Raw genomic sequence first — 19,124 nt, forward strand, 5'->3', positions numbered from 1 at the left:
TACTCGAAGTACATACAAATTTAGTAACTTATAAGTTTTAATTATAAACATTTTTAACAATAAAGTTTTGTACTTGTATGATGTACCACCGACCGCACAAGTTATTCATCCATTGATGCATTGTAGAACCGGTTTTTTTGCGTTAGTTTCTTTAAGCTTAGCATGAAATAAGACAAAAAGAGGCGACAGAATAGATGGAAAATATATAATATTAGATGGAATAATATTTGCATACAAGGGGGGGGGGGTAAAGTATTTAGACAGTGTGAATTTAAAAAACAATTCTTACCACATAAAGAGAAAAATTGTACCTAACACATTAGGTATGCAGACCCACTATACTTTACACCTCCCCCTAATGTGCAAATACGCATAGCCCAAATTTGTTTCTCAAGTATTATATTTTTGTTACTTAGGTATATTTCATTCGGATTGAGCGTCAGAGAAACAAGTTCTACTAAGACGAAGAATATTATACACCTTATATATCGTATATATAAGGGTAGATCATACAAGCACCTTAAGCTTTTAACTACAAATATACAAGTTTATAACTTAAGCTTTTCAAAGGATGAAAAATACCTATTTATAATAATTACAATAGCTAAACATGGAAAACGGGAAAGCATAAGACAACGAAGAAAAGCGACTTGCTTGGTTTTCACTTTTGTCAGCTGTGTCTTGAATGCCTTAAACAAAAACATTCTTTCTGCAAGAGCTGGACAACGAAGAAAATCAATTCACAAAGAAAGGTAATTCACAACCAGTGAAGAAAAAGAAGTAATATACAAATATTTCGACCAAGACCTCTGCACCTTAGTGCAAGAATAATAATAAAAAAGTATATAAATATCCTAAGAGTGATGTCCTTAAAAGATACCGCCTTTTTCCCCCTTCTCAAAGATTTCGAATCGGTTCTGGACCTAAAAAGGTATAACAAGGACATCAAGGGTCGTTAAAGTCGGGGCGAGATACTAAAAAAAACCTTCAGGTAGACACCCTTCAAAATCAAGTTTAAAGACCCTTCTCTCGCGTAAGGGTCAAATCTTTTTTACACTCCCAGAAGACAGAAAAGCGAATTCACTGATAAATCTCACCAAGTCTTGGTGAGAAAATCTTCTATTAGGCGTACGGTGAGTGCTACACATATACGACGGTACATGGTCCTAGGAAATTTAATTTCGAAACTCGTGTCCCTAAGAAATCTATTTTTATTTTATAAATTACTGTTTATAGAATCAAACTAACAAAGGGGCCTAAATATTATAGTCGATTCTAGCGTCTATATATCACTTATCTACAGAAAACTTTCCCTCATTATTTTATAATCACCACACAGGCTAAAATTCTGGATCTTCTTTTCTTACCCTTTCCAAGCTGGCTAAGAAAAAAAAGAGAAACAAAAAAAAGCAGTAGGTAAAAAACAAAGAAGAAAGAAAAAAGAAGAAGAAAAAAAGAAGGAACTAAAAAATCAGTGTGTTGTTACACAACTCAATTACACAATTTAAAACTTCATCCAGGGGGTTCATTAGCTTAATCTAAACTAAATACAATAAAAAAATATATATGTTTGTTTCTTCCATAGCAATAAAAAAAAGACTGATTCAATTTTCCATCGAAAACTTTACAAATGATATTCCCGAAAACTGCCAAATTGCGCATGTTACTTGGGTGTTATTACGAAAACAGTCAAGAAAGGACACTTTGTTCGAACATTATTCAGAGAGTGTGGGTGAGAAAGCGAGGTAATCAATGATTTCATTGGTAAAATCACTCTGAAAATCGTTCTCACTTTCGAATTTACTTGAAAAAGGGGGCCATAAAAACAAAACACAAGAACTTGTCCTGTGGTGGCGCAGTGGATTTGACCTTAGCTTGGTAATACGGGACCCAGAGATCGAATCACGCTGCAGGAATGCACTGCAGGGCCGACGCAAGGACCTTAGTAGTCAAGAAGCGTCGTTAATTCTTAAATAATAATAATAATAAAAACAAGAACTTGTTCATGGGACTTAATCTAAAAACAAACCTGGAGTTTGTCAAGCTTTTTCACAATTTCTGTAACCATTTCCCTTCCATACTTTCCATCAGGACTCTCATGAGAGCTATCAATCCTTGCAGCTAGAGTACACTTTGCAGCTACAAGACGTGCCACTTTACGACGCAAGTCAGGCGAAGTATTTTGAACAGTCGGACAATAGTAAACTAGTCCCGTGTGTGGCAAAACTTGCGTTTGACTAAATCCACTTAAGACTTTTCGCTGTTGACCAAGGAGAAGCACGTTACAGGCAGGCATTTTTGATAGACTTGTTAACCCACCAGCAACACCTAAACCGAAGATAGGAGATGTTCACTTAGTAATCTTCTTGAATAAAATCATTGAGAAGCATTATAATTAAGAAGGAGAGAAAGATAAACAGAGATAAAAGAGAGCGAGGAGGAAAGAGAAAAAGGAGGTGGTAGAACGGAAGACAGAGAGCGGAGAAGAAGAAGAAGAAGAAGAAAAAGAAGAAGAGAGAGAGAGGGAGAGAGAGAGAGAGAGAGAGAGAGAGAGAGAGAGAGAGAGAGAGAGAGAGAGAGAGAGAGAGAGAGAGAGAGAGAGAGAGAGAGAGAGAGAGAGAGAGAGAGATTTTAATCTTTAATAAAATGTAAAAAAAAAAACAATGGACTTGGTCAGATTGTCTTCCCGAAGTACAGATTCAGGGCCCTGTTTAAAACATTTAATTGATGAAAGCCCCCAAATAATTTTTAAATTTGAATGGTTGAATTTTTTTTTTAGCAATTATTTTTTCTTTGGTTAGTTAATTCGGTATCAATAGCAGTTTTAGCAGAACTGACAACCAAAAGAAATATTACCATAATTGGAATCAACGTAATTGTAATGATGAATTGCGATTATAATTATAATACAAATTACAGTGGATTTATTAATTGTTTTTAGCCAATATGTCAAATTAAATGTTTTAATAAATTTCTGTTTCAATGTCACTTTAAACATATTAATTGACTTAAGCATTGTCTACAGTGTAACATTGTTTTCCCCATTTCACTGAAACCCGTATGAGTTTTCAATTTTAATTCTCAAAAAACATTAACTATGACAATTTAGATTGCAGCTTATATTCCAGAATTCAACGATCAGATTACTTCAGGTTCCAGAAGGGGGCGGGGGATATTTTCCAGGGGTAGTTTTTGGTAGAAAAAATTTTCCGAGTAACTTTCTACAGGAGAGAATCTTCTAGGGGGGGGGGGCTAATATGCCTGACCCTATTGCCATAATTACGATGAATGTAATTGAAATAATGAATTGTGAATTTAACTACAATTACAATGCTGAAATTCTTACCCAAATTAATTATTTAATTTAATATCTGTTTCACACATAGTTATTTTCACTTTAAATATGTTAATTAAACTGATTTTCGTCAAAAGTGTGAAACTTTTTTTTTCATTTCATTTAAAACAGGTATACGACATAAATAGTCGACAATGTAGCCTACTTAACAAATAATTTTGCGATAAACAATCTAAGCTTCCGATTTAAATTGTCAATTAAAACTTACATTTCTACAATTCAGACTAACGTTTAAAAATTCAAAAAACCAATCGGTAACGAAGTGAGAGATCACAAAAATATTCTAAATTAAAAGCAGGCTCTTACGTTGATGATTTCTTGCTTTTTTGGACAGGCAAATAAGAAAGTTTTGGAATCTCCACCCTAATTCCCGTCTCCACCCCCGATGACTCGGATTGAAGGTTGAATTTTTCTAGTCTTTGTCTGAGCCAAATGCCTATTAGCAACTTAATTTAATAGCAAATTTAATTGCCATTTACTTTAATGAGAAGCTACATTCAGCTGTAAAACAGGTTTGTTTTGGTCCTCATTATTGTATTTAGTAGACTACAAAAACAGGTGTTTCCATTATTCTCTGAAAAATGTCTGGAAAGTTTGCTAGGATTTTGTTTATAAGAAAAAATATTTTTTTAGCGATAAGCATTTTTTCGCCCTTAATAAGCAAAATTTTTCTTCCATTTCATAATCCTCAAACGCATTACTGTTACTGGCGTATAAACTAATGATCATGATAAACAAAGACATGCAAAAAATTGACACGGTATCGCTCCCTGACACAATTACGAGAATGGGAGTGAAAAACAAGTTTATAGAACCAGAAACATTGAACGGAATGCGCTTCGGGGGCTTGGGAGGCATGGCGTCCCTAGAACAATATGGTACTTCATGAAAAACTACCAGTATTGAGGGGGAGGGGCATTTAAGAAGTGCAAAGGGGGCTGGTCACCCTCTGATCACTCTTTGCTAGAAGAAGCATCAAAGTTTAATTGAACATTTATTCACCTACTAATCCACTCATTCTTTCACATACAATTTTGCCACCACATAATATAAAGGAATTCACCACGAAAGCTTTTCCCAAACATAATTTAAGATATTTACCCCAAAAAATATTTTATCCCAAAAAGCTTTATGAGTCTGCTGCTGTTTAGAGGCCTCCCAAAGGCCACTCAGCGTGTCCCCAGGTGGCGATAGGGGAACGTCCTACAGATACGAAGGTGCCTCCATTAGAGGCACGGACCAAGGGGGGGGGGACCTAGCCCCTGGCGGTCTATAATAGAAACTTGGGCACCCTCGCCCGGGACCATAAATACAGATGGAGGAAGAAGGAGGCCCCTGACATGTACACTCAACAGGGCCCACCGGCGTGTCAACAAGTCCCATGAGTTACAAGCCTTCTCCCAGTAATCGGTTAAATTACATGGTGACACAGAACACTATCGTGGGGGGATCCTCTATAGGAGGACGATTGCAGCTGGGCGTAAGATTCAGATCTATGGGCAAAGGCCTCTGCAAAGGGCTACTTCGACCATTTCAAGGTACCTGCAAGACTTGGGACCTTGCGGTTAAATCTGTTCCAACTTGAGGAGTCGCGCTCCTCGAGGAAATTATAGCCTAGTAAACAATGCAGAATTCACAAAGGATTCTGATTACTGGATAATTTTTCTGGGCTTGGTCTGTTTGACGGCCGTTTTCGGGCTGAAAAACCTCTTTCTAGCTAATTTATCTGCTAAGGGTTGCCTCCCCATAGTACCATAATATTTGTAGGCATGAATATGTAATGAGTCGGGGGTAATAGGCTTGGGACTGTCTGTGGAGGATTTCGACTCTTGTTGATAGTTTTTGTTATGACCAAGAGGTGCCTCAATTCATACTGCCTCCTTCACAAAGCCTCCATTCCTACTGCACAAAGTCTCCATTCATACTAGGGGTCCAGGGGACTTATTGCTGTCCGATTATAAGCCGGCTTAAGCACTTTGCGGTACGCTTGAGAAGACCTGTTGATCCCCGTCCTGCACTGGTATCCGGGATCATTGCTTTTCCTGATGCCAAAAAAATTTCAATGATTTAAAGAACATGAAAATTTGAACTTAGAATGTTATGAAGTTAAAAATGACTACCGTATCGACATTTTGACTGACGAATTCAGACGTATTAGGACTTATTACTGGACATATACTGGACTTATTAGGAGTTTCAGAAACACATGGCCCAGGAGTAGGAAGCATGAATTAGCTGATATAAAATTTGTTTACTCAGGCAGAAAGGATGGGGTACAAAGAGAGGGAGTAGGGCTCATGATGAATAAGGAAGTTGCTAAGTCTTGTTTAGGCTGGGAAGGTATTAATAATAGAATAGTAATCGCTCATTTTATGACTAAAAAGTTCAAGGTATCAGGTATTGTAGCATAGGCCCCTGTTGAACCGACTGACAGAGATGCTAGTGACTTAGACGAATTCTACTCACAGTTACAGGAGCAAATAGACAGGGTCCCAGGTAGAAATACGGCGTTTTCAATAGGAGATTTTAAAGCCCAGGTCGATAGAAATAGGGATAGATGGTATCCTAGCCTAGGTAAATTTGGTGTAGGGAAAGAAAACAGTAATGGCTACAGACTTTACAGCAAATCTCATTGACTAGTTTATAGTAAACCGAAGACTGGCAGCATCAATAGAAGATACTAGGGTACATAGGGGTGCTGTTATCGATGTTAAAAATAAAGATCACAATCTAGTAGTGTCTAGGGTTAATTTAAAGCAAAAATTTTGGAACAGTAACTACCTCCAGGGATGTTATGATATTGGTAGACTTCAGGGTGAGAATTTGAGGGAAACTTTTGCAGGAACAGTTTAATACTAATCTTGAGAGTTTAAAATTTGGCAATTTGAAAGATGGTTGGAATAATTTTAGAAAAACAATTTGTGAAGTTGTCTTTCTTAAAGAAGAAAGTTAAAACTACAGCTAGGTATATTATTGAAAAGGCTTTATGTTTAATAGACAAGAGAAGGGGCTTGTGCAAGAATTATCTGAGTGACAGATCATATGAAAACAAAAGGAATGTAAAGAAAGTGGAGGAAGCATCAAAATGTGAACTAAGGTGTGAAGTAGAGGCCATGGATAAAATTGCCGAGGATCTAAAAGATGCAGCTAGACGGAATAATAGTAAAATATTGTACTGGTAAGTTAATAAATTTAGAGAGAGTAGATAATCTAGACTTGTCCCACTAGAAGATGGGAACAGGGCCACAATTAGTGATAAGAAAAGAATTAAAAAGAGATGGGTGGAACATTTTCAGAATGTGCTAAACCGAGATACAGTTGCAGGAAACGATATAGAAGAAAATCAAAAAGTTTGTGATACCTTGAAGGAAGATTTGTTTTGTGAGGAAGAATTAGCGACAGTAATAAAAGGATTAAAAATAATAAGGATCGGTGCTGATAGGGTGGTAAATGAGTTCCTTAAATATAGTGGTTCTGAGGTTAGAAATAACTTACTGAAGATTATGAATATGATTTTTGTGAAAGGGGAAATACCTAATGATTTTTACAAAAACCTTAATTAAACTACTGTATAAGAAAGGTGATCAGAATGAGTGTCGTAATTATCGAGGCATTAGTCTTGTCTCTGTAGGTAGCAAATTACTTAGTAATATGATACTTTTAAAACTTAGAGATGCTGTGGATAAAGTTTGACCATTTTCAGTCTTAGGTTAATAATTGAGAAGTGCCTGAATTTTCAAACACCTTTGGTCCTCAGATGAGCAAGCGTTCGATTCTGTTGATAGAAGAGCTTTAGCAAAGGTCTTATCCTTATATGGCATACCAGAAAAATATATATTAGTGCTTGGTGCTATATACGAAAATAATACTGCTGCGATTAAGGTAGGAAATGAGGGTAGCAGCTGGCTACGTATTAAATTAGAATTTAAGCAGAGTTATGTTCTATCCCTCTTTATATGGATCATTTTGATGGACTTTGTATTAAGAAGCATAGTAAAGGTAATGGGAGACCACGGAATCAAATGGGGAGGAAGTACTCTCCTGGACTTAGATTATGCTGATGATATGCATTCTAGAAGCATCCTAGATGGAAGTGTGAGCAAAATGAATAAACTTTTAGAAGTTTTGCGAGTTCAGGGTGCTATAATAGGTTTGAAAATTAATGTTAAGAAGACTAAGTCACTTAGCCTAGGAATAAGTGAAGAGGAAAAGAAGAAGCTGGGTAACGAAAAGTTTGATCAGGTGGGCCGCTTCACTTAACTTGGCAGTATTATCAATAAAGACGGTGGAAGCAGTGAAGATGTTAAAAGTAGAATATCTAAGGCTCAGTGTGTTTTTTCACAGTTAAAACAAAGTTTGGCAGAATAGGAAGATGAGCCTGCTGATCAAGATTAGAATATTGAGATATACTGTGATGACAGTTGTCAATCATGGCTCTGAAGCATGGGCGCTTCGAAAAGCGAATGAAGATTTACTAGATGTTTTCCAGAAAAATTGCCTAGAATTGCCAGAGAATTGCCCGGCTGGCTGACCGTATTTCAAACAATAGGCTGTACGAAAATGTGGCTCAATTCCGATTTCTTTGGCTGTAATGAAAGAAATTTTGAGGTGGCTATGGCATGTTCTGCGGATGGAAGATGAAAGATTGCTTAAGATTGTCAATTTCAGCCAACCGTCTAGAGCTAAACGGAAAGAAGGTCGTGTTCGTCTGGAGTGGGAGGATGCCATACAAATATTTAAAGGAAATGAAAACTTCCTGGGAGGGTGTAAAGAGGGAGGCTTTGAATATATTGAAATGGGGGAGGAGCGTGCGTAGCTGTGTTGGCCTCAGGCGACTTGGTGCTGCGGTGAGTTGTTAGTAATAGTAGTAATCCACTCATTGAGAAAAGCTTAGCAAACATCTTTTAGCACTTATATCAGAAGTATAAAAATATCAGATACGGTCTTTGGGTGAGACAACAAAGAAATGCAGATGTAAAGCCATATTAGTTTAGCTAGACATTTTCTTATTTTCACTATTTTATTTAATTCTAAGAAACTTTATTTTCATTATCTTGGGACTAAAACTTTTAAATGACGAACGGTGAAAAGATGATAATAAACCGAAACAAACCTAGAAGTTTGGCGGTGGGCGCAACAATAACTTGTGACATATTAGGTAAAATAAATCATATTGATTCTTTTAACTTTTCAGGTTATCAACTTTTAAACAAAGATCAGGAAAAAAACGTTAATAAACAAAAATACAAAAACAGAAATTTGTCGGCGGAAGGTTGACCAGCAATTTGCAATATCTAAGGTTTATACATAAGCTTTCAAACGGAGAACTAAAAAAAACATTAATAAATTCAAAATATACCCAGAAGTTTGGCAGCTGTTGGCGCACCAATAATTTGTGATATATTAGGTGCAATAAATGTCATTCGGCTTTCAACATATTCTAAAATCCTTTCTTTGCATTTCTGTAATTCTTCTGCCATATCACAGGCTTCATATACGTATCGCAGCTCTTCTTGCGTCAGACTTTTTCTGCAAAAGAAAGGAAAAGGTCAGAGAAGAAATAAACAATTAGCTATGCTTCAAACCGTCCTGGCCGAGTGGTTGGCAAGCTAGACTTGAAACCCTTTGTCCTTGAGGACGGGGGCTCGAGTCCTGGTGTCACTGATTATTTTGTTTGGAACGGGTTTCAGCAGCGTGCCTCTATAAGCTCAGCCTGAGTCAACCCAGCTCAAAATGGGTACCTGGAGAAATCTGGGGATACAAACAGGAAGGGGTTTCAAAAGCACAGGATGGCTACCCCCCCACCATGAAACGGGGATCAGCACCACCGAGAGGAACTGTAAATTCCAATGCCGTGTTCTTTACCTTTTTTTATGTTTCAATCCTATAACCAGTAGGCATTTCAGTAGCTCCTACTTTAATCTGCTTTTCCCTTTTCAGTAGTTTGACACTATCTTGAAAGTTTTAATCAGAGATAAAATTATTGGGCGCCATTGTTGTTAGACTTACATACGAAAAATCCGGGGCGATAAAGATCTTTCACCCGCAGAATGTATACGATTGACAATGTACATTAGCAAACGGTAAGCACTGATTTACTCTCCCACCTACCGCACCGACTAGCAGATTTATCAGGTATTGGAACAAACTTCAACCCGTCATGTGCCGTAACAACAGATTTACGAGCTCCTTCGCTCTACTTCGCAATTGATGCACTGGTATCTGTTCAGCTTTATCGTGTCTCTTTTGTTGAAAGTCGGTTAAGATTGCTCATGCGCAGTATGTCCTTGGTCAGATCTTCCCGAGCTCCTTCGCGCCCTACTTCGCAATTGATGCACTGGTAGCTGTTCAGCTTTATTGTGTCTCTTTTGTTGAAAGTCGGTTAAGATTGCTCATGCGCAGTATGTCCTTGGTCAGATCTTCCCGAGCTCCTTCGCGCCCTACTTCGCAATTGATGCACTGGTAGCTGTTCAGCTTTATTGTGTCTCTTTTGTTGAAAGTCGGTTAAGATTGCTCATGCGCAGTATGTCCTTGGTCAGATCTTCACGAGCTCCTTCGCGCCCTACTTCGCAATTGATGCACTGGTAGCTGTTCAGCTTTATTGTGTCTCTTTTGTTGAAAGTCGGTTAAGATTGCTCATGCGCAGTATGTCCTTGGTCAGATCTTAATCCATGTAGAAAGTAGCAACCTTGGGTTAGTTAAAAAGTCATCAGGAAAGGTCTAAGCTTTTTTCTTGGGGGAGGGGGATTCCTTCTGGCCAGACTTAGAGGTTGTCCTCTTAGAGGCGCGCCTACTAGTGCATTTGACAAGATGTCCTTTTTCACGTTTTCTTGATGACTGTGGATGTACCATAAATTAGAGAATTATTATGATCTACTAATTAGTGATTAATTAGGAACCACTAATTAGAAGGTGTCAGTAATTAGTCTTTTTAGTACTACGTCCCTTAGACCTTGAGATTTAAGAAAAGCCTATTTTCATCGTTTCCGTGCTAACATAGAAAGTTTCCAATGTTTTTTAATAAATGAGTTTTCTAGGCCACGTTCTACGGATGAAGGATGACAGATTACCGAAGATTGTCCTTTTTGGCCAACCGTATGGGGCTACACGGAAAGCAGGTCGCCCTTGTCTGGGTTGGGAGGATGTCATAAATAAAGCTTTAAAGACAATGGGAAATTCCTGGGAGGGTGTAAAGAGGGAGGCTTTAAATAGATTAGGTTGGAGGAGGAGCTTGCGTAGCTGTGTTGGCCTCAGACGGCTTGGTGCTGCAGTGAGTTACTAGTAGTAGTAGTTTCTTATTGCTAATACTTGGAAGGGCTAATTAATGTGGTTATAATCTGTGTTCAGGAAATGAGAAATACCGTATTCAATCACACAGATTTTACGAGGGGAGGCGGGGGCATGCCCTGGGTGCAAAAATTTTAGGGCCACAAAATTCCAAATAGGCAGTCTAGAAGTTATAACCATTTCGTAATTCTGGAAACTATATATTCATTAAAATACAGCAGAGGGCGTAGCTAATAACTGAAAATAATTAATAAATTATTAAATACAACCTTTGATGCTATTGATCGGTGTTCAAACACCGGTATGAAATTCATCGGTATGACAGAAAATAATTAACAAATTATTAAATACAACGTTTGAGGCTACAAATACCGTGTTCAAACATTAAACTAAAGAGATTTCTTGTTTGTAGGGCGTAGTATTCTAAGTATTCTAATTATAAGTATAAGATTCTAAATATTTACTTATCAGAACCTTTTTTAAGGTAGGAGAGGAGAATTAAATTTGAAAAAAACTGATTTTCGAAAATTGTTTAATTTCTGAAGAAGGGAAGTTTTCATACCAATATAAGGGGGACAGGATAGATTTATTGACTATATTTAAGGGGAAGGCAATACATCCGAATTGGAGGGTTTGGTATATTTACACATCTTGAATTTCCCCAAACGGCAGGCAAACAAGCCCGTCTGAACTTTGGAGAAGGGAGAGGCGGGTTGCTAAGCAATTTTTTCTAGAGGATGGGCGAAAATTTTTTTGCTACCTGATATTTTTACCATTATGCATAGAGAAGTGCTCCTTAGGCTAGTCTAGGGGGATTAGTCTGTAACTGATACATACTTTTATATGAACGACAGTATTCAAATAATTATTATCCTAACTTACCCCTGGGTGGTGGAAGCTGTAACTGACACAACCATTATAGTGGCTTGGGGTAAATACTGTTGAAGATCTGCATTATTTTTTATACTGTCAATATCGTTGCCAAGTTTCTTCACCGTAGTCAAATAAGTAGGCGCTGCTGTGATGAGGGATTCCAATTCTGGGAATCTTTTTGCATACAAGTCACGAACATACTTATGGATTGCCGCTAAAAGAAACAATATTTCTTAGTCATAAACTGAAAAAAAATGGAAAATACAGAAGGAAAATGGATAAAAGCATAAAGATAAGAAGACAAACTTTGCCATATACTGTTCGAGTTAGTACCGTAATTTCCCTTTTAGATGAAAGACCTAATTCGGTTTCTTTGGTACAACTATAAAAACGCAAAAATTTTGGAGGCAAGAGATCATAGATATATCTAGAATCTAAACTGCAAATGACTGAATTACAAAACTTTTGTATTTCTTAAGGACAAAGCGGGCCTTTTGGATGAATTTAAACCCCCTGTAAACAGTTTTGTTCTTAAGGTGAGTTTTGAGGTGACCCAGCACGGAAAGTTGTGCAGAGGAATGGTTCTGTCCCTGTTTAGACAATCTAACAAATATAACTGTCCCTAGTCAAACCCGTGTGAATTCATGAATGGATGAATTCTTATGCTACTTTCCCCAAGGTCTCCTCTGTGGCACTCATTGGGAGTTCTGGCCTCTTTTGTCCCCAGGACAGAATCTTGATTTGCCCAAACCTATGAATCCAACAAAATTGTCAGGCCAAAATAAAAATAAAAAAATCGTTTATTAGCAAAATTATTTTTCGAAATTATTATAATTTCATTTTTTACATTAGGTGACACTCTAATAAATGTAACTGTCTCTAGTCAAACCCGAGTGCATTTTTGTTTGCAGGAGGGAATCGTAAACTGAAAGTTGCCCAGTGGAGTGGTTATATACCCACTGCTCATACTGCCGAAAAGACTATGAAGCTATCTTAAGGCGTTAAAAAAAAAACGCCAAAAAAGACTGAAGCTATCTTAAGGCGTTTTGTTAAAAAAAAAAAAAAAAAAAAAAAAAAACTGAAAAAGCTAAAAAAGTATAAAGAAGAAAAAAACTAAAAAAGAAAAAATAACTAAAAAGAAAAAAAAGAAAAAACTAAAAAAGAAAAAAACTGAAAAAATAAGAAACGAAAAAAAGAAAAAAGAAAAAGAAACAACTAAAAACTAAAAAAGAAAAAAACTAAAAAAAGAAATACCAAGAAAGGAGAAAAAACTAAAAAATAAAGGAGAAAAATAAAACTAAAAGAGGGGAAAAAAAAAACTTTAAAAGGTAAAAAACTAAAAAGAAAAAAGGATAAAAACTAAAAAAACTAAAAAAAAAAACTAAAAAAACAGAGAAAAAAACTAAAAAATAATACAAAAAAAAAGAAGAAACTAAAAAAAAAAAAATAAAATAACAGAAAAACTGAGAAAAAAACTAAAAAAAGAGGTTTCAGTTCTTTTTCATTTTCTCTGCCACTCTGTCTTAATCAAGTATTCAATAATACTTTTTTTTGTTTAATAAGTATTCAAAAAAATTGAGGCTCTTCCAATTTTATTAAATTGTTTAAAATGTAAAAAACTGGTAATTGCACAAATATTTCAATATATTTTGACAATGGATTAAAGTAATTCGAAAACCTTAAAACAGAAACCCAAAAGTTTGAGGTCTATTAGAAATTGTTGAGCTTTTAAGTGCCAGGTACACAAAGAAATTTTGTCCAAGTTTCAATTAGTTTCAAATGTTACCAAATGTCAAATGTTACCAAAAATTGAACACCAGGACGAAACACTGGAGCAACGCAAAACCATGCAGTTAGAAGAAAATCAATCTGGACAGCGAGAATCAAAACGTATCAAAACTGAAAATGATAGCGATGATGATTGGGTTTGGGACATTAGATAAATTGGAGACTTGGATAAGGTCATCAATGCCTACCAGATTTCATAATGACGAAAGACAAGCCAAGGTAAAACAAAATAAACAAATTGAAAGTGATAGCGATGATAAAAAAAAAAACTAAAAAAAGGGCTAAAAAAATATAAAAACAAACAAAATTGAGAAATTTTCTTCTTGGATGCGCCGGAAGGTACTGGCAAAACTTTTCTAATAAAATTGATTCTGGCATCAATTCGATCCAAAAATGACACAGCGTTGGCCCTTGCATCGTCCGGAATAGCCGCAACGTTGCTGCCTGGTGGTAGAACTGCTCATTCCACTTTGAAATTGCCTCTGAATATGCAATCTACAGAAACCCCCACGTGAAACATTTCCAAATCATCTGGTATGGGTAAAGTATTGCAGCAATGCAAACTTATTGTTTGGGACGAGTGCAAAATGGCACACAAAAAATCGTTCGAGGCTCTTGACCGATCATTGCAAGATTTGCGAGGAAATTTCAAACCCTTTGGCAGCACATTAATATTGCTTGCGGGAGATTTCAGACAAATATTACCTGTTATTCCTAGATCTACACCTGCGGATGAAATGAATGCTTGCCTGAAAAATTCTAATTTATGGGTACACGCAAAGACATTAAAATTAACTATAAATATGCGAGTCCGATTGCAAAACGATTACTCTATTGAAATATTTTCAGATCAGTTGCTGGCAATTGGAAACGGAAAGCTCCCAGTTGACTCAATTTCAGGATGTAAAAAAATGCCTCCTGAATTCTGTAATTTAATGACGTCAAAAAATGATTTGGTTGAAAAGGTATTTCCAAATATTCTAACCAATTATAAAAATCATAAATGGCTAAGTGAACGAGCTATTCTGGCAGCCAGGAACAAAGACGTCCACGAAATCAACATTATTATTCTGGCCAAGATTCAAGACCAGACAGTCATTACAAGTCAGTCAATACAGTTCTGAAATCAAATGAAGCGGTTAACTATCCATCAGAATTTTGAAATTCCCTGGATCTCCCAGGGTTTTCACCACACATGCTACAACAAACAAGAGCTAAGAGCTCATATGGCACTTGTGACGAGGCGAGAAGAGCTAAGAGCCAAGAGATCATATGGTATGAGCTCTAACAAAATTCTATGAATCAATAGATTGATTTAAAAAGGAAAATAAGAGGCTTAATGCCGGTCAAGATTTAAAATAAGAGCTCTGAGTCACAAAGTCCTTCTAAATATCAAAATTCATTAAGATCCGATCACCCACTCGTAAGTTATAAATACCTAATTTTTCCTCTCCCTTTTGCCCCCCAGATGGTCGAATCTGGGAAAACGACTTTATCAAGTCAAATTGTGCAGCTCCCTGACACGCCTACCAATTTTCATCGCCCTAGCACGTCCAGAAGCACCGAACTCGCCAAATCACTGAACCCCTCCCCCCAACTCCCCCAAAGAGAGTGAATCCAATACGATTCTGTCAATCACGTATCAAGGACATTTGTTTATTCTATCCACCAAGCTTCATCCCGATTCCTACACTCCAAGTGTTTTTCCAAGATTTCCCCCTCCAAATCCCCACAATGTCAAAAGATCTGGTCGGGATTTGAAATAAGAGCTCTGAGACATGAATTCTTTCTAAAATCAAATTTCATTACGATCCGATCATCTATTCGTAAGATATAAATACTCCAATTTTCATGTTTTCCAAGAATTCCAGTTCCCCCCTCCAACTCCCCCGAATGTCACAGGATCTGGTCGGAATTTGAAATTAGAACTTTAAAGCACAAGATCCTTCTAAATATCAAATTTCATTAAGATCTGGTCACCCTTTCGTAAGTTACAAATACCTCAATTTTCAAAATTACCCCCCCCCCCCCCCCAATTCCACCAAAGAGAGCAGATCCGGTCCAGTTATGTCAGTCACGTATCTTAGACAGGTTTCTATTCTTCCCATCCAGTTTCATCCTGATCTCACCGCTTTAAGTATTTTCTAAGATTTCCGGTCCCCCCAACTACCCCCCCCCCCCCAATTACGCTTGATCCGGTTGAGATTTAAAATAAGATATCGGTGTTACGAGGTCCTTCTAAATATGAAGTTTCATGAAGATCCGATCACTCCTTCGTAAGTTAAAAATACTTCATTTTTCTTATTTTTCAGAATTCCCCCCCCCCGCAATTGAGCGGATCCGTTCCAATTATGTAAATCACGTATGCAAGACTTCTGCTTATTTTTCCAACCAAGTTTCATCCCAATCCCTCCAATCTAAGCGTTTCCCATCATTTTAGGTCTCCCCACCCCAAACTTCCCCCAATGTCACCAGATCCGGTCAGGATTTAAAATAAGAGCTTTGAGACACGATATCCTTCTAAAAATCAAGCTTCATGGAGATCCAATCACCCGTTCGTAAGTTAAAAATACCTCATTTTTTCTAATTTTTTAGAATTAAACCCCCCCCCCCCAACTACCCCAAAGAGAGCGGATCCGTTCTGGTTATGTCAATCTTGTATCTAGGACTCGTGTTTTTTTCCCCACCAAGTTTCATCCCGATCCCTCCACTCTAAGTGTTTTCCAATTTTTAGGTTTCTCCCTCCCAACTCCCCCCCCCCCCAATGTCACCAGATCCGGTCGGGTTTAAAATAAGAGCTCTGAGCCACGATATCCTTCTAAATATCAAATTTCATTGAGATCCGATCACCCGTTCGTAAGTTAAAAATACCTCATTTTTTTCAGAAATACCCCCCCCCCCAACTACCCAAAAGAGAGCGGATCCGTTCCGTTTATGACAATCATCTATCTAGGACTTATGTTTATTTTTCCCACCATGTTTCATCCCGATCCCTCCACTCTAAGTGTTTTCCAAGTTTTAGGTTTTCCCCTCCCAACTCCCCGTCCCCATCACCAGATCCGGTCGGGATTTAAAATAAGAGCTCTAAGACACGATATCCTTCTAAATATCAAATTTCATTGAGATCCGATCACCCGTTCGTAAGTTGAAAATACCTCATTTTTCTAATTTTTAAGAATTACTCCCCCCCCCCAACTACCCCAAAGAGAGCAAATCAGTTCCGATTATGTCAATCATGTATCTGGGACTTGCGCTTATTTTTCCCGTCAAGTTTCATCCCGATCCCTCTACTGTAAGTGTTTTCCAAGATTTTAGTTTTCCCCCCTCCAACTCCCCCCAATGTCATCAGACCCAGTCGGGATTTAAAATAAGAGCTCTGAGACACAATATCATTCCAAATATCAAATTTCATTAGGATCCAATCACCCGCTCATAAGTTAAAAATACCTCATTTTTCTATTTTTTCCGAATTAACCGGTCCCTACTCCCCCCCCCCAGATGGTCAAATCGGGAAAACGACTATTTCTAATTTAATCTGGTCCGGTCCCTGATACGCTTGCCAAATTTCATCGTCCTAGCTTACCTGGAAGTGCCTAAAGTAGCAAAACCGGGACTTTAGGTTTCCCCCCTCCAACTCCCCCCAATGTCGTCAGATCAGGTCGGGATTTAAAATAAGAGCTGTGAGACACAATATCATTCCAAACATCAAATTTCATTAAGATCCAATCACCCGCTGATAAGTTAAAAATACTTCATTTTTTCTATTTTTGCGAATTAACCGGGCCCCCACTCCCCCCCAGATGGTCAAATCGGGAAAACGACTATATCTAATTTAATCTGGTCCGGTCCCTGATACGCTTGCGAAATTTCATCGTCCTAGCTTACCTGGAAGTGCCTAAAGTAGCAAAACCGGGACCGACAGAATTGGCGACTGCTATATGTCACTTGGTTAATACCAAGTGCCATAAAAATAGGCATACCAATAATACTTTTGCGAAATATTAACCCACCAAACCTTTGCAACGGCACGCAACTTGCCGTAAAAAAAAAACAATGGAAAACGTAATAGAAGCAAAAATTTTGAAAGGGCCTTTCGAAGGTGAGGATGTTCTTATTTTTGCATTCCCATGATTCCAACGGATCTGCCTCTAGACGCGTGCCGCGTACCTTTGCAACGGCACGCGACTTGCCGTAAAAAAAAAAAAACAAAAAAAAACAATGGAAAACGTAATAGAAGCAACAATTTTGAAAGGGCCTTCAGAGGGTGAGGCTGTTCTTATTTTTCGCATTCCCATGATTCCAACGGATCTGCCTCTAGACGCGTGCCACGTACCTTTGCAACGGCACGCGACTTGCCGTAAAAAACAACAAAAAAAAACAATGGAAAACGTAATAGAGGCAACAATTTTGAAAGGGCTTTCCGAGGGTGAGGCTGTTCTTGTTTTTCGCATTCCCATGATTCCGACGGATCTGCCTTTTCAATTTAAAAGATTGCAATTCCCAATTCGATTAGCATTTACAATCACCATGAACAAAGCTCAAGGGAAATGATTAGAAAAATGCGGTATAGATCTTAATACGGATTGTTTTTCCCACGGACTATGTTGCATGCTCAAGAGTCGGTAAACCGGACAATCTATTTATATGCACAGACAATGGAACAGCGAAGAATGTTGTATATCCACAAGTTTTACGCAGTTAGAAATTAGCGCATATCCGTTGCATATACATATGAGAATCCATATATAGAAGCCTGCTGCGTGGCACTAGGTGGGGCCAGGCGACGAAGCCACCTGGTCCCAGCTAGTATCTATATATATAAACAATATATAAACATACATAAATATACACAAAATATTCACAATTAATGCACACAATAATAACACACAATTGGAAAAATAAATAATACTGTTTTATGACGTGAATATTTTATATAAAAAAAAAAATCATTTTTCTAGAGATAAATAATAAACTTAATCTAAATAACAATTGCACCATTTTTTTTTAAACCTCCAAATATTTTAATTTGAAAGAATTAAACTAGAATAAAGAGGACTGGGATTACAACAGCATAGTAGAGATAGAAAGAAGATTCTTCTTTATCAAGAAGAAGAACTGATAAAGAAACAACAGAGCAATATATGACATGAAATGCGCAATATTTCTAGGATTTATCTTTGTTATTTGTCCAGTGTTATTATGTTCCTGTCTCTAGATAAAACTAATATATTTTTTTATCACGTAAATGACGTAATATTTTATGACTGTTTTATGACGTAAATATTAACAAAAAAAAAATAAGTTTATTTTATCTAGAGACAAATAACAAACTTAATCTAAATAACAATTGCACAATTTTTTTTTAAACACCTCCAAATATTTTAACTTGAAAGAATTAAACTAGAATAAAGAGAACTAAGATAAAAACAGTATAATAGAGATAAAAAGAAGATTCTTCTTTATCAAGAAGAAGAATTGATAAAGAAACAACGGAGTAATATATGACATGAAGTGCGCAATTTTTCTAGGATTTATCCTTGTTTTTGCTTATGGCCAGGATCTAACTACAGGAGGGATTTCTGCCATTGAAAATCTTGAAGATGAAACTGTTGTTGGAGTGGCAAACTTTGCTCTGAGTACCTTGGATGCCAATGATGATGATGACAACAAACGTGTGCTTTCAAAGATCTATAAAGGAAGAATGCAGGTTGTAGCTGGAATCGTGTACTACCTGGATGTTTCCATGTTTATGTCTTCATGTTCTGAGTCATTTACTGAATGCACTCCCGGTCCTGAAGACAGAAAGGCTGTTTGTAGCGTG

The 19,124-nt window shown here is 37.1% G+C and overlaps 1 protein-coding gene across 1 annotated transcript in view; it reads right to left on the minus strand.

The window, feature by feature from the left end:
- The window catches only part of LOC136040136 (U4/U6 small nuclear ribonucleoprotein Prp31-like), a 59,072-nt gene that overhangs the window by 16,575 nt on the left and 23,373 nt on the right, over nucleotides 1-19,124 (minus strand). Inside the window, exons 3-5 of the mRNA XM_065724247.1 lie at nucleotides 11,525-11,729; nucleotides 8,715-8,884; nucleotides 2,030-2,328 (exon numbers count right to left, since the gene is read on the minus strand). Coding sequence (XP_065580319.1) covers nucleotides 2,030-2,328; nucleotides 8,715-8,884; nucleotides 11,525-11,729 — 674 coding nt within the window. The remainder of the gene's footprint in view (nucleotides 1-2,029; nucleotides 2,329-8,714; nucleotides 8,885-11,524; nucleotides 11,730-19,124) is intronic.

Source organism: Artemia franciscana, chromosome 20, assembly GCF_032884065.1.
Source record: "Artemia franciscana chromosome 20, ASM3288406v1, whole genome shotgun sequence".
NCBI classification, from domain to species: domain Eukaryota; kingdom Metazoa; phylum Arthropoda; class Branchiopoda; order Anostraca; family Artemiidae; genus Artemia; species Artemia franciscana.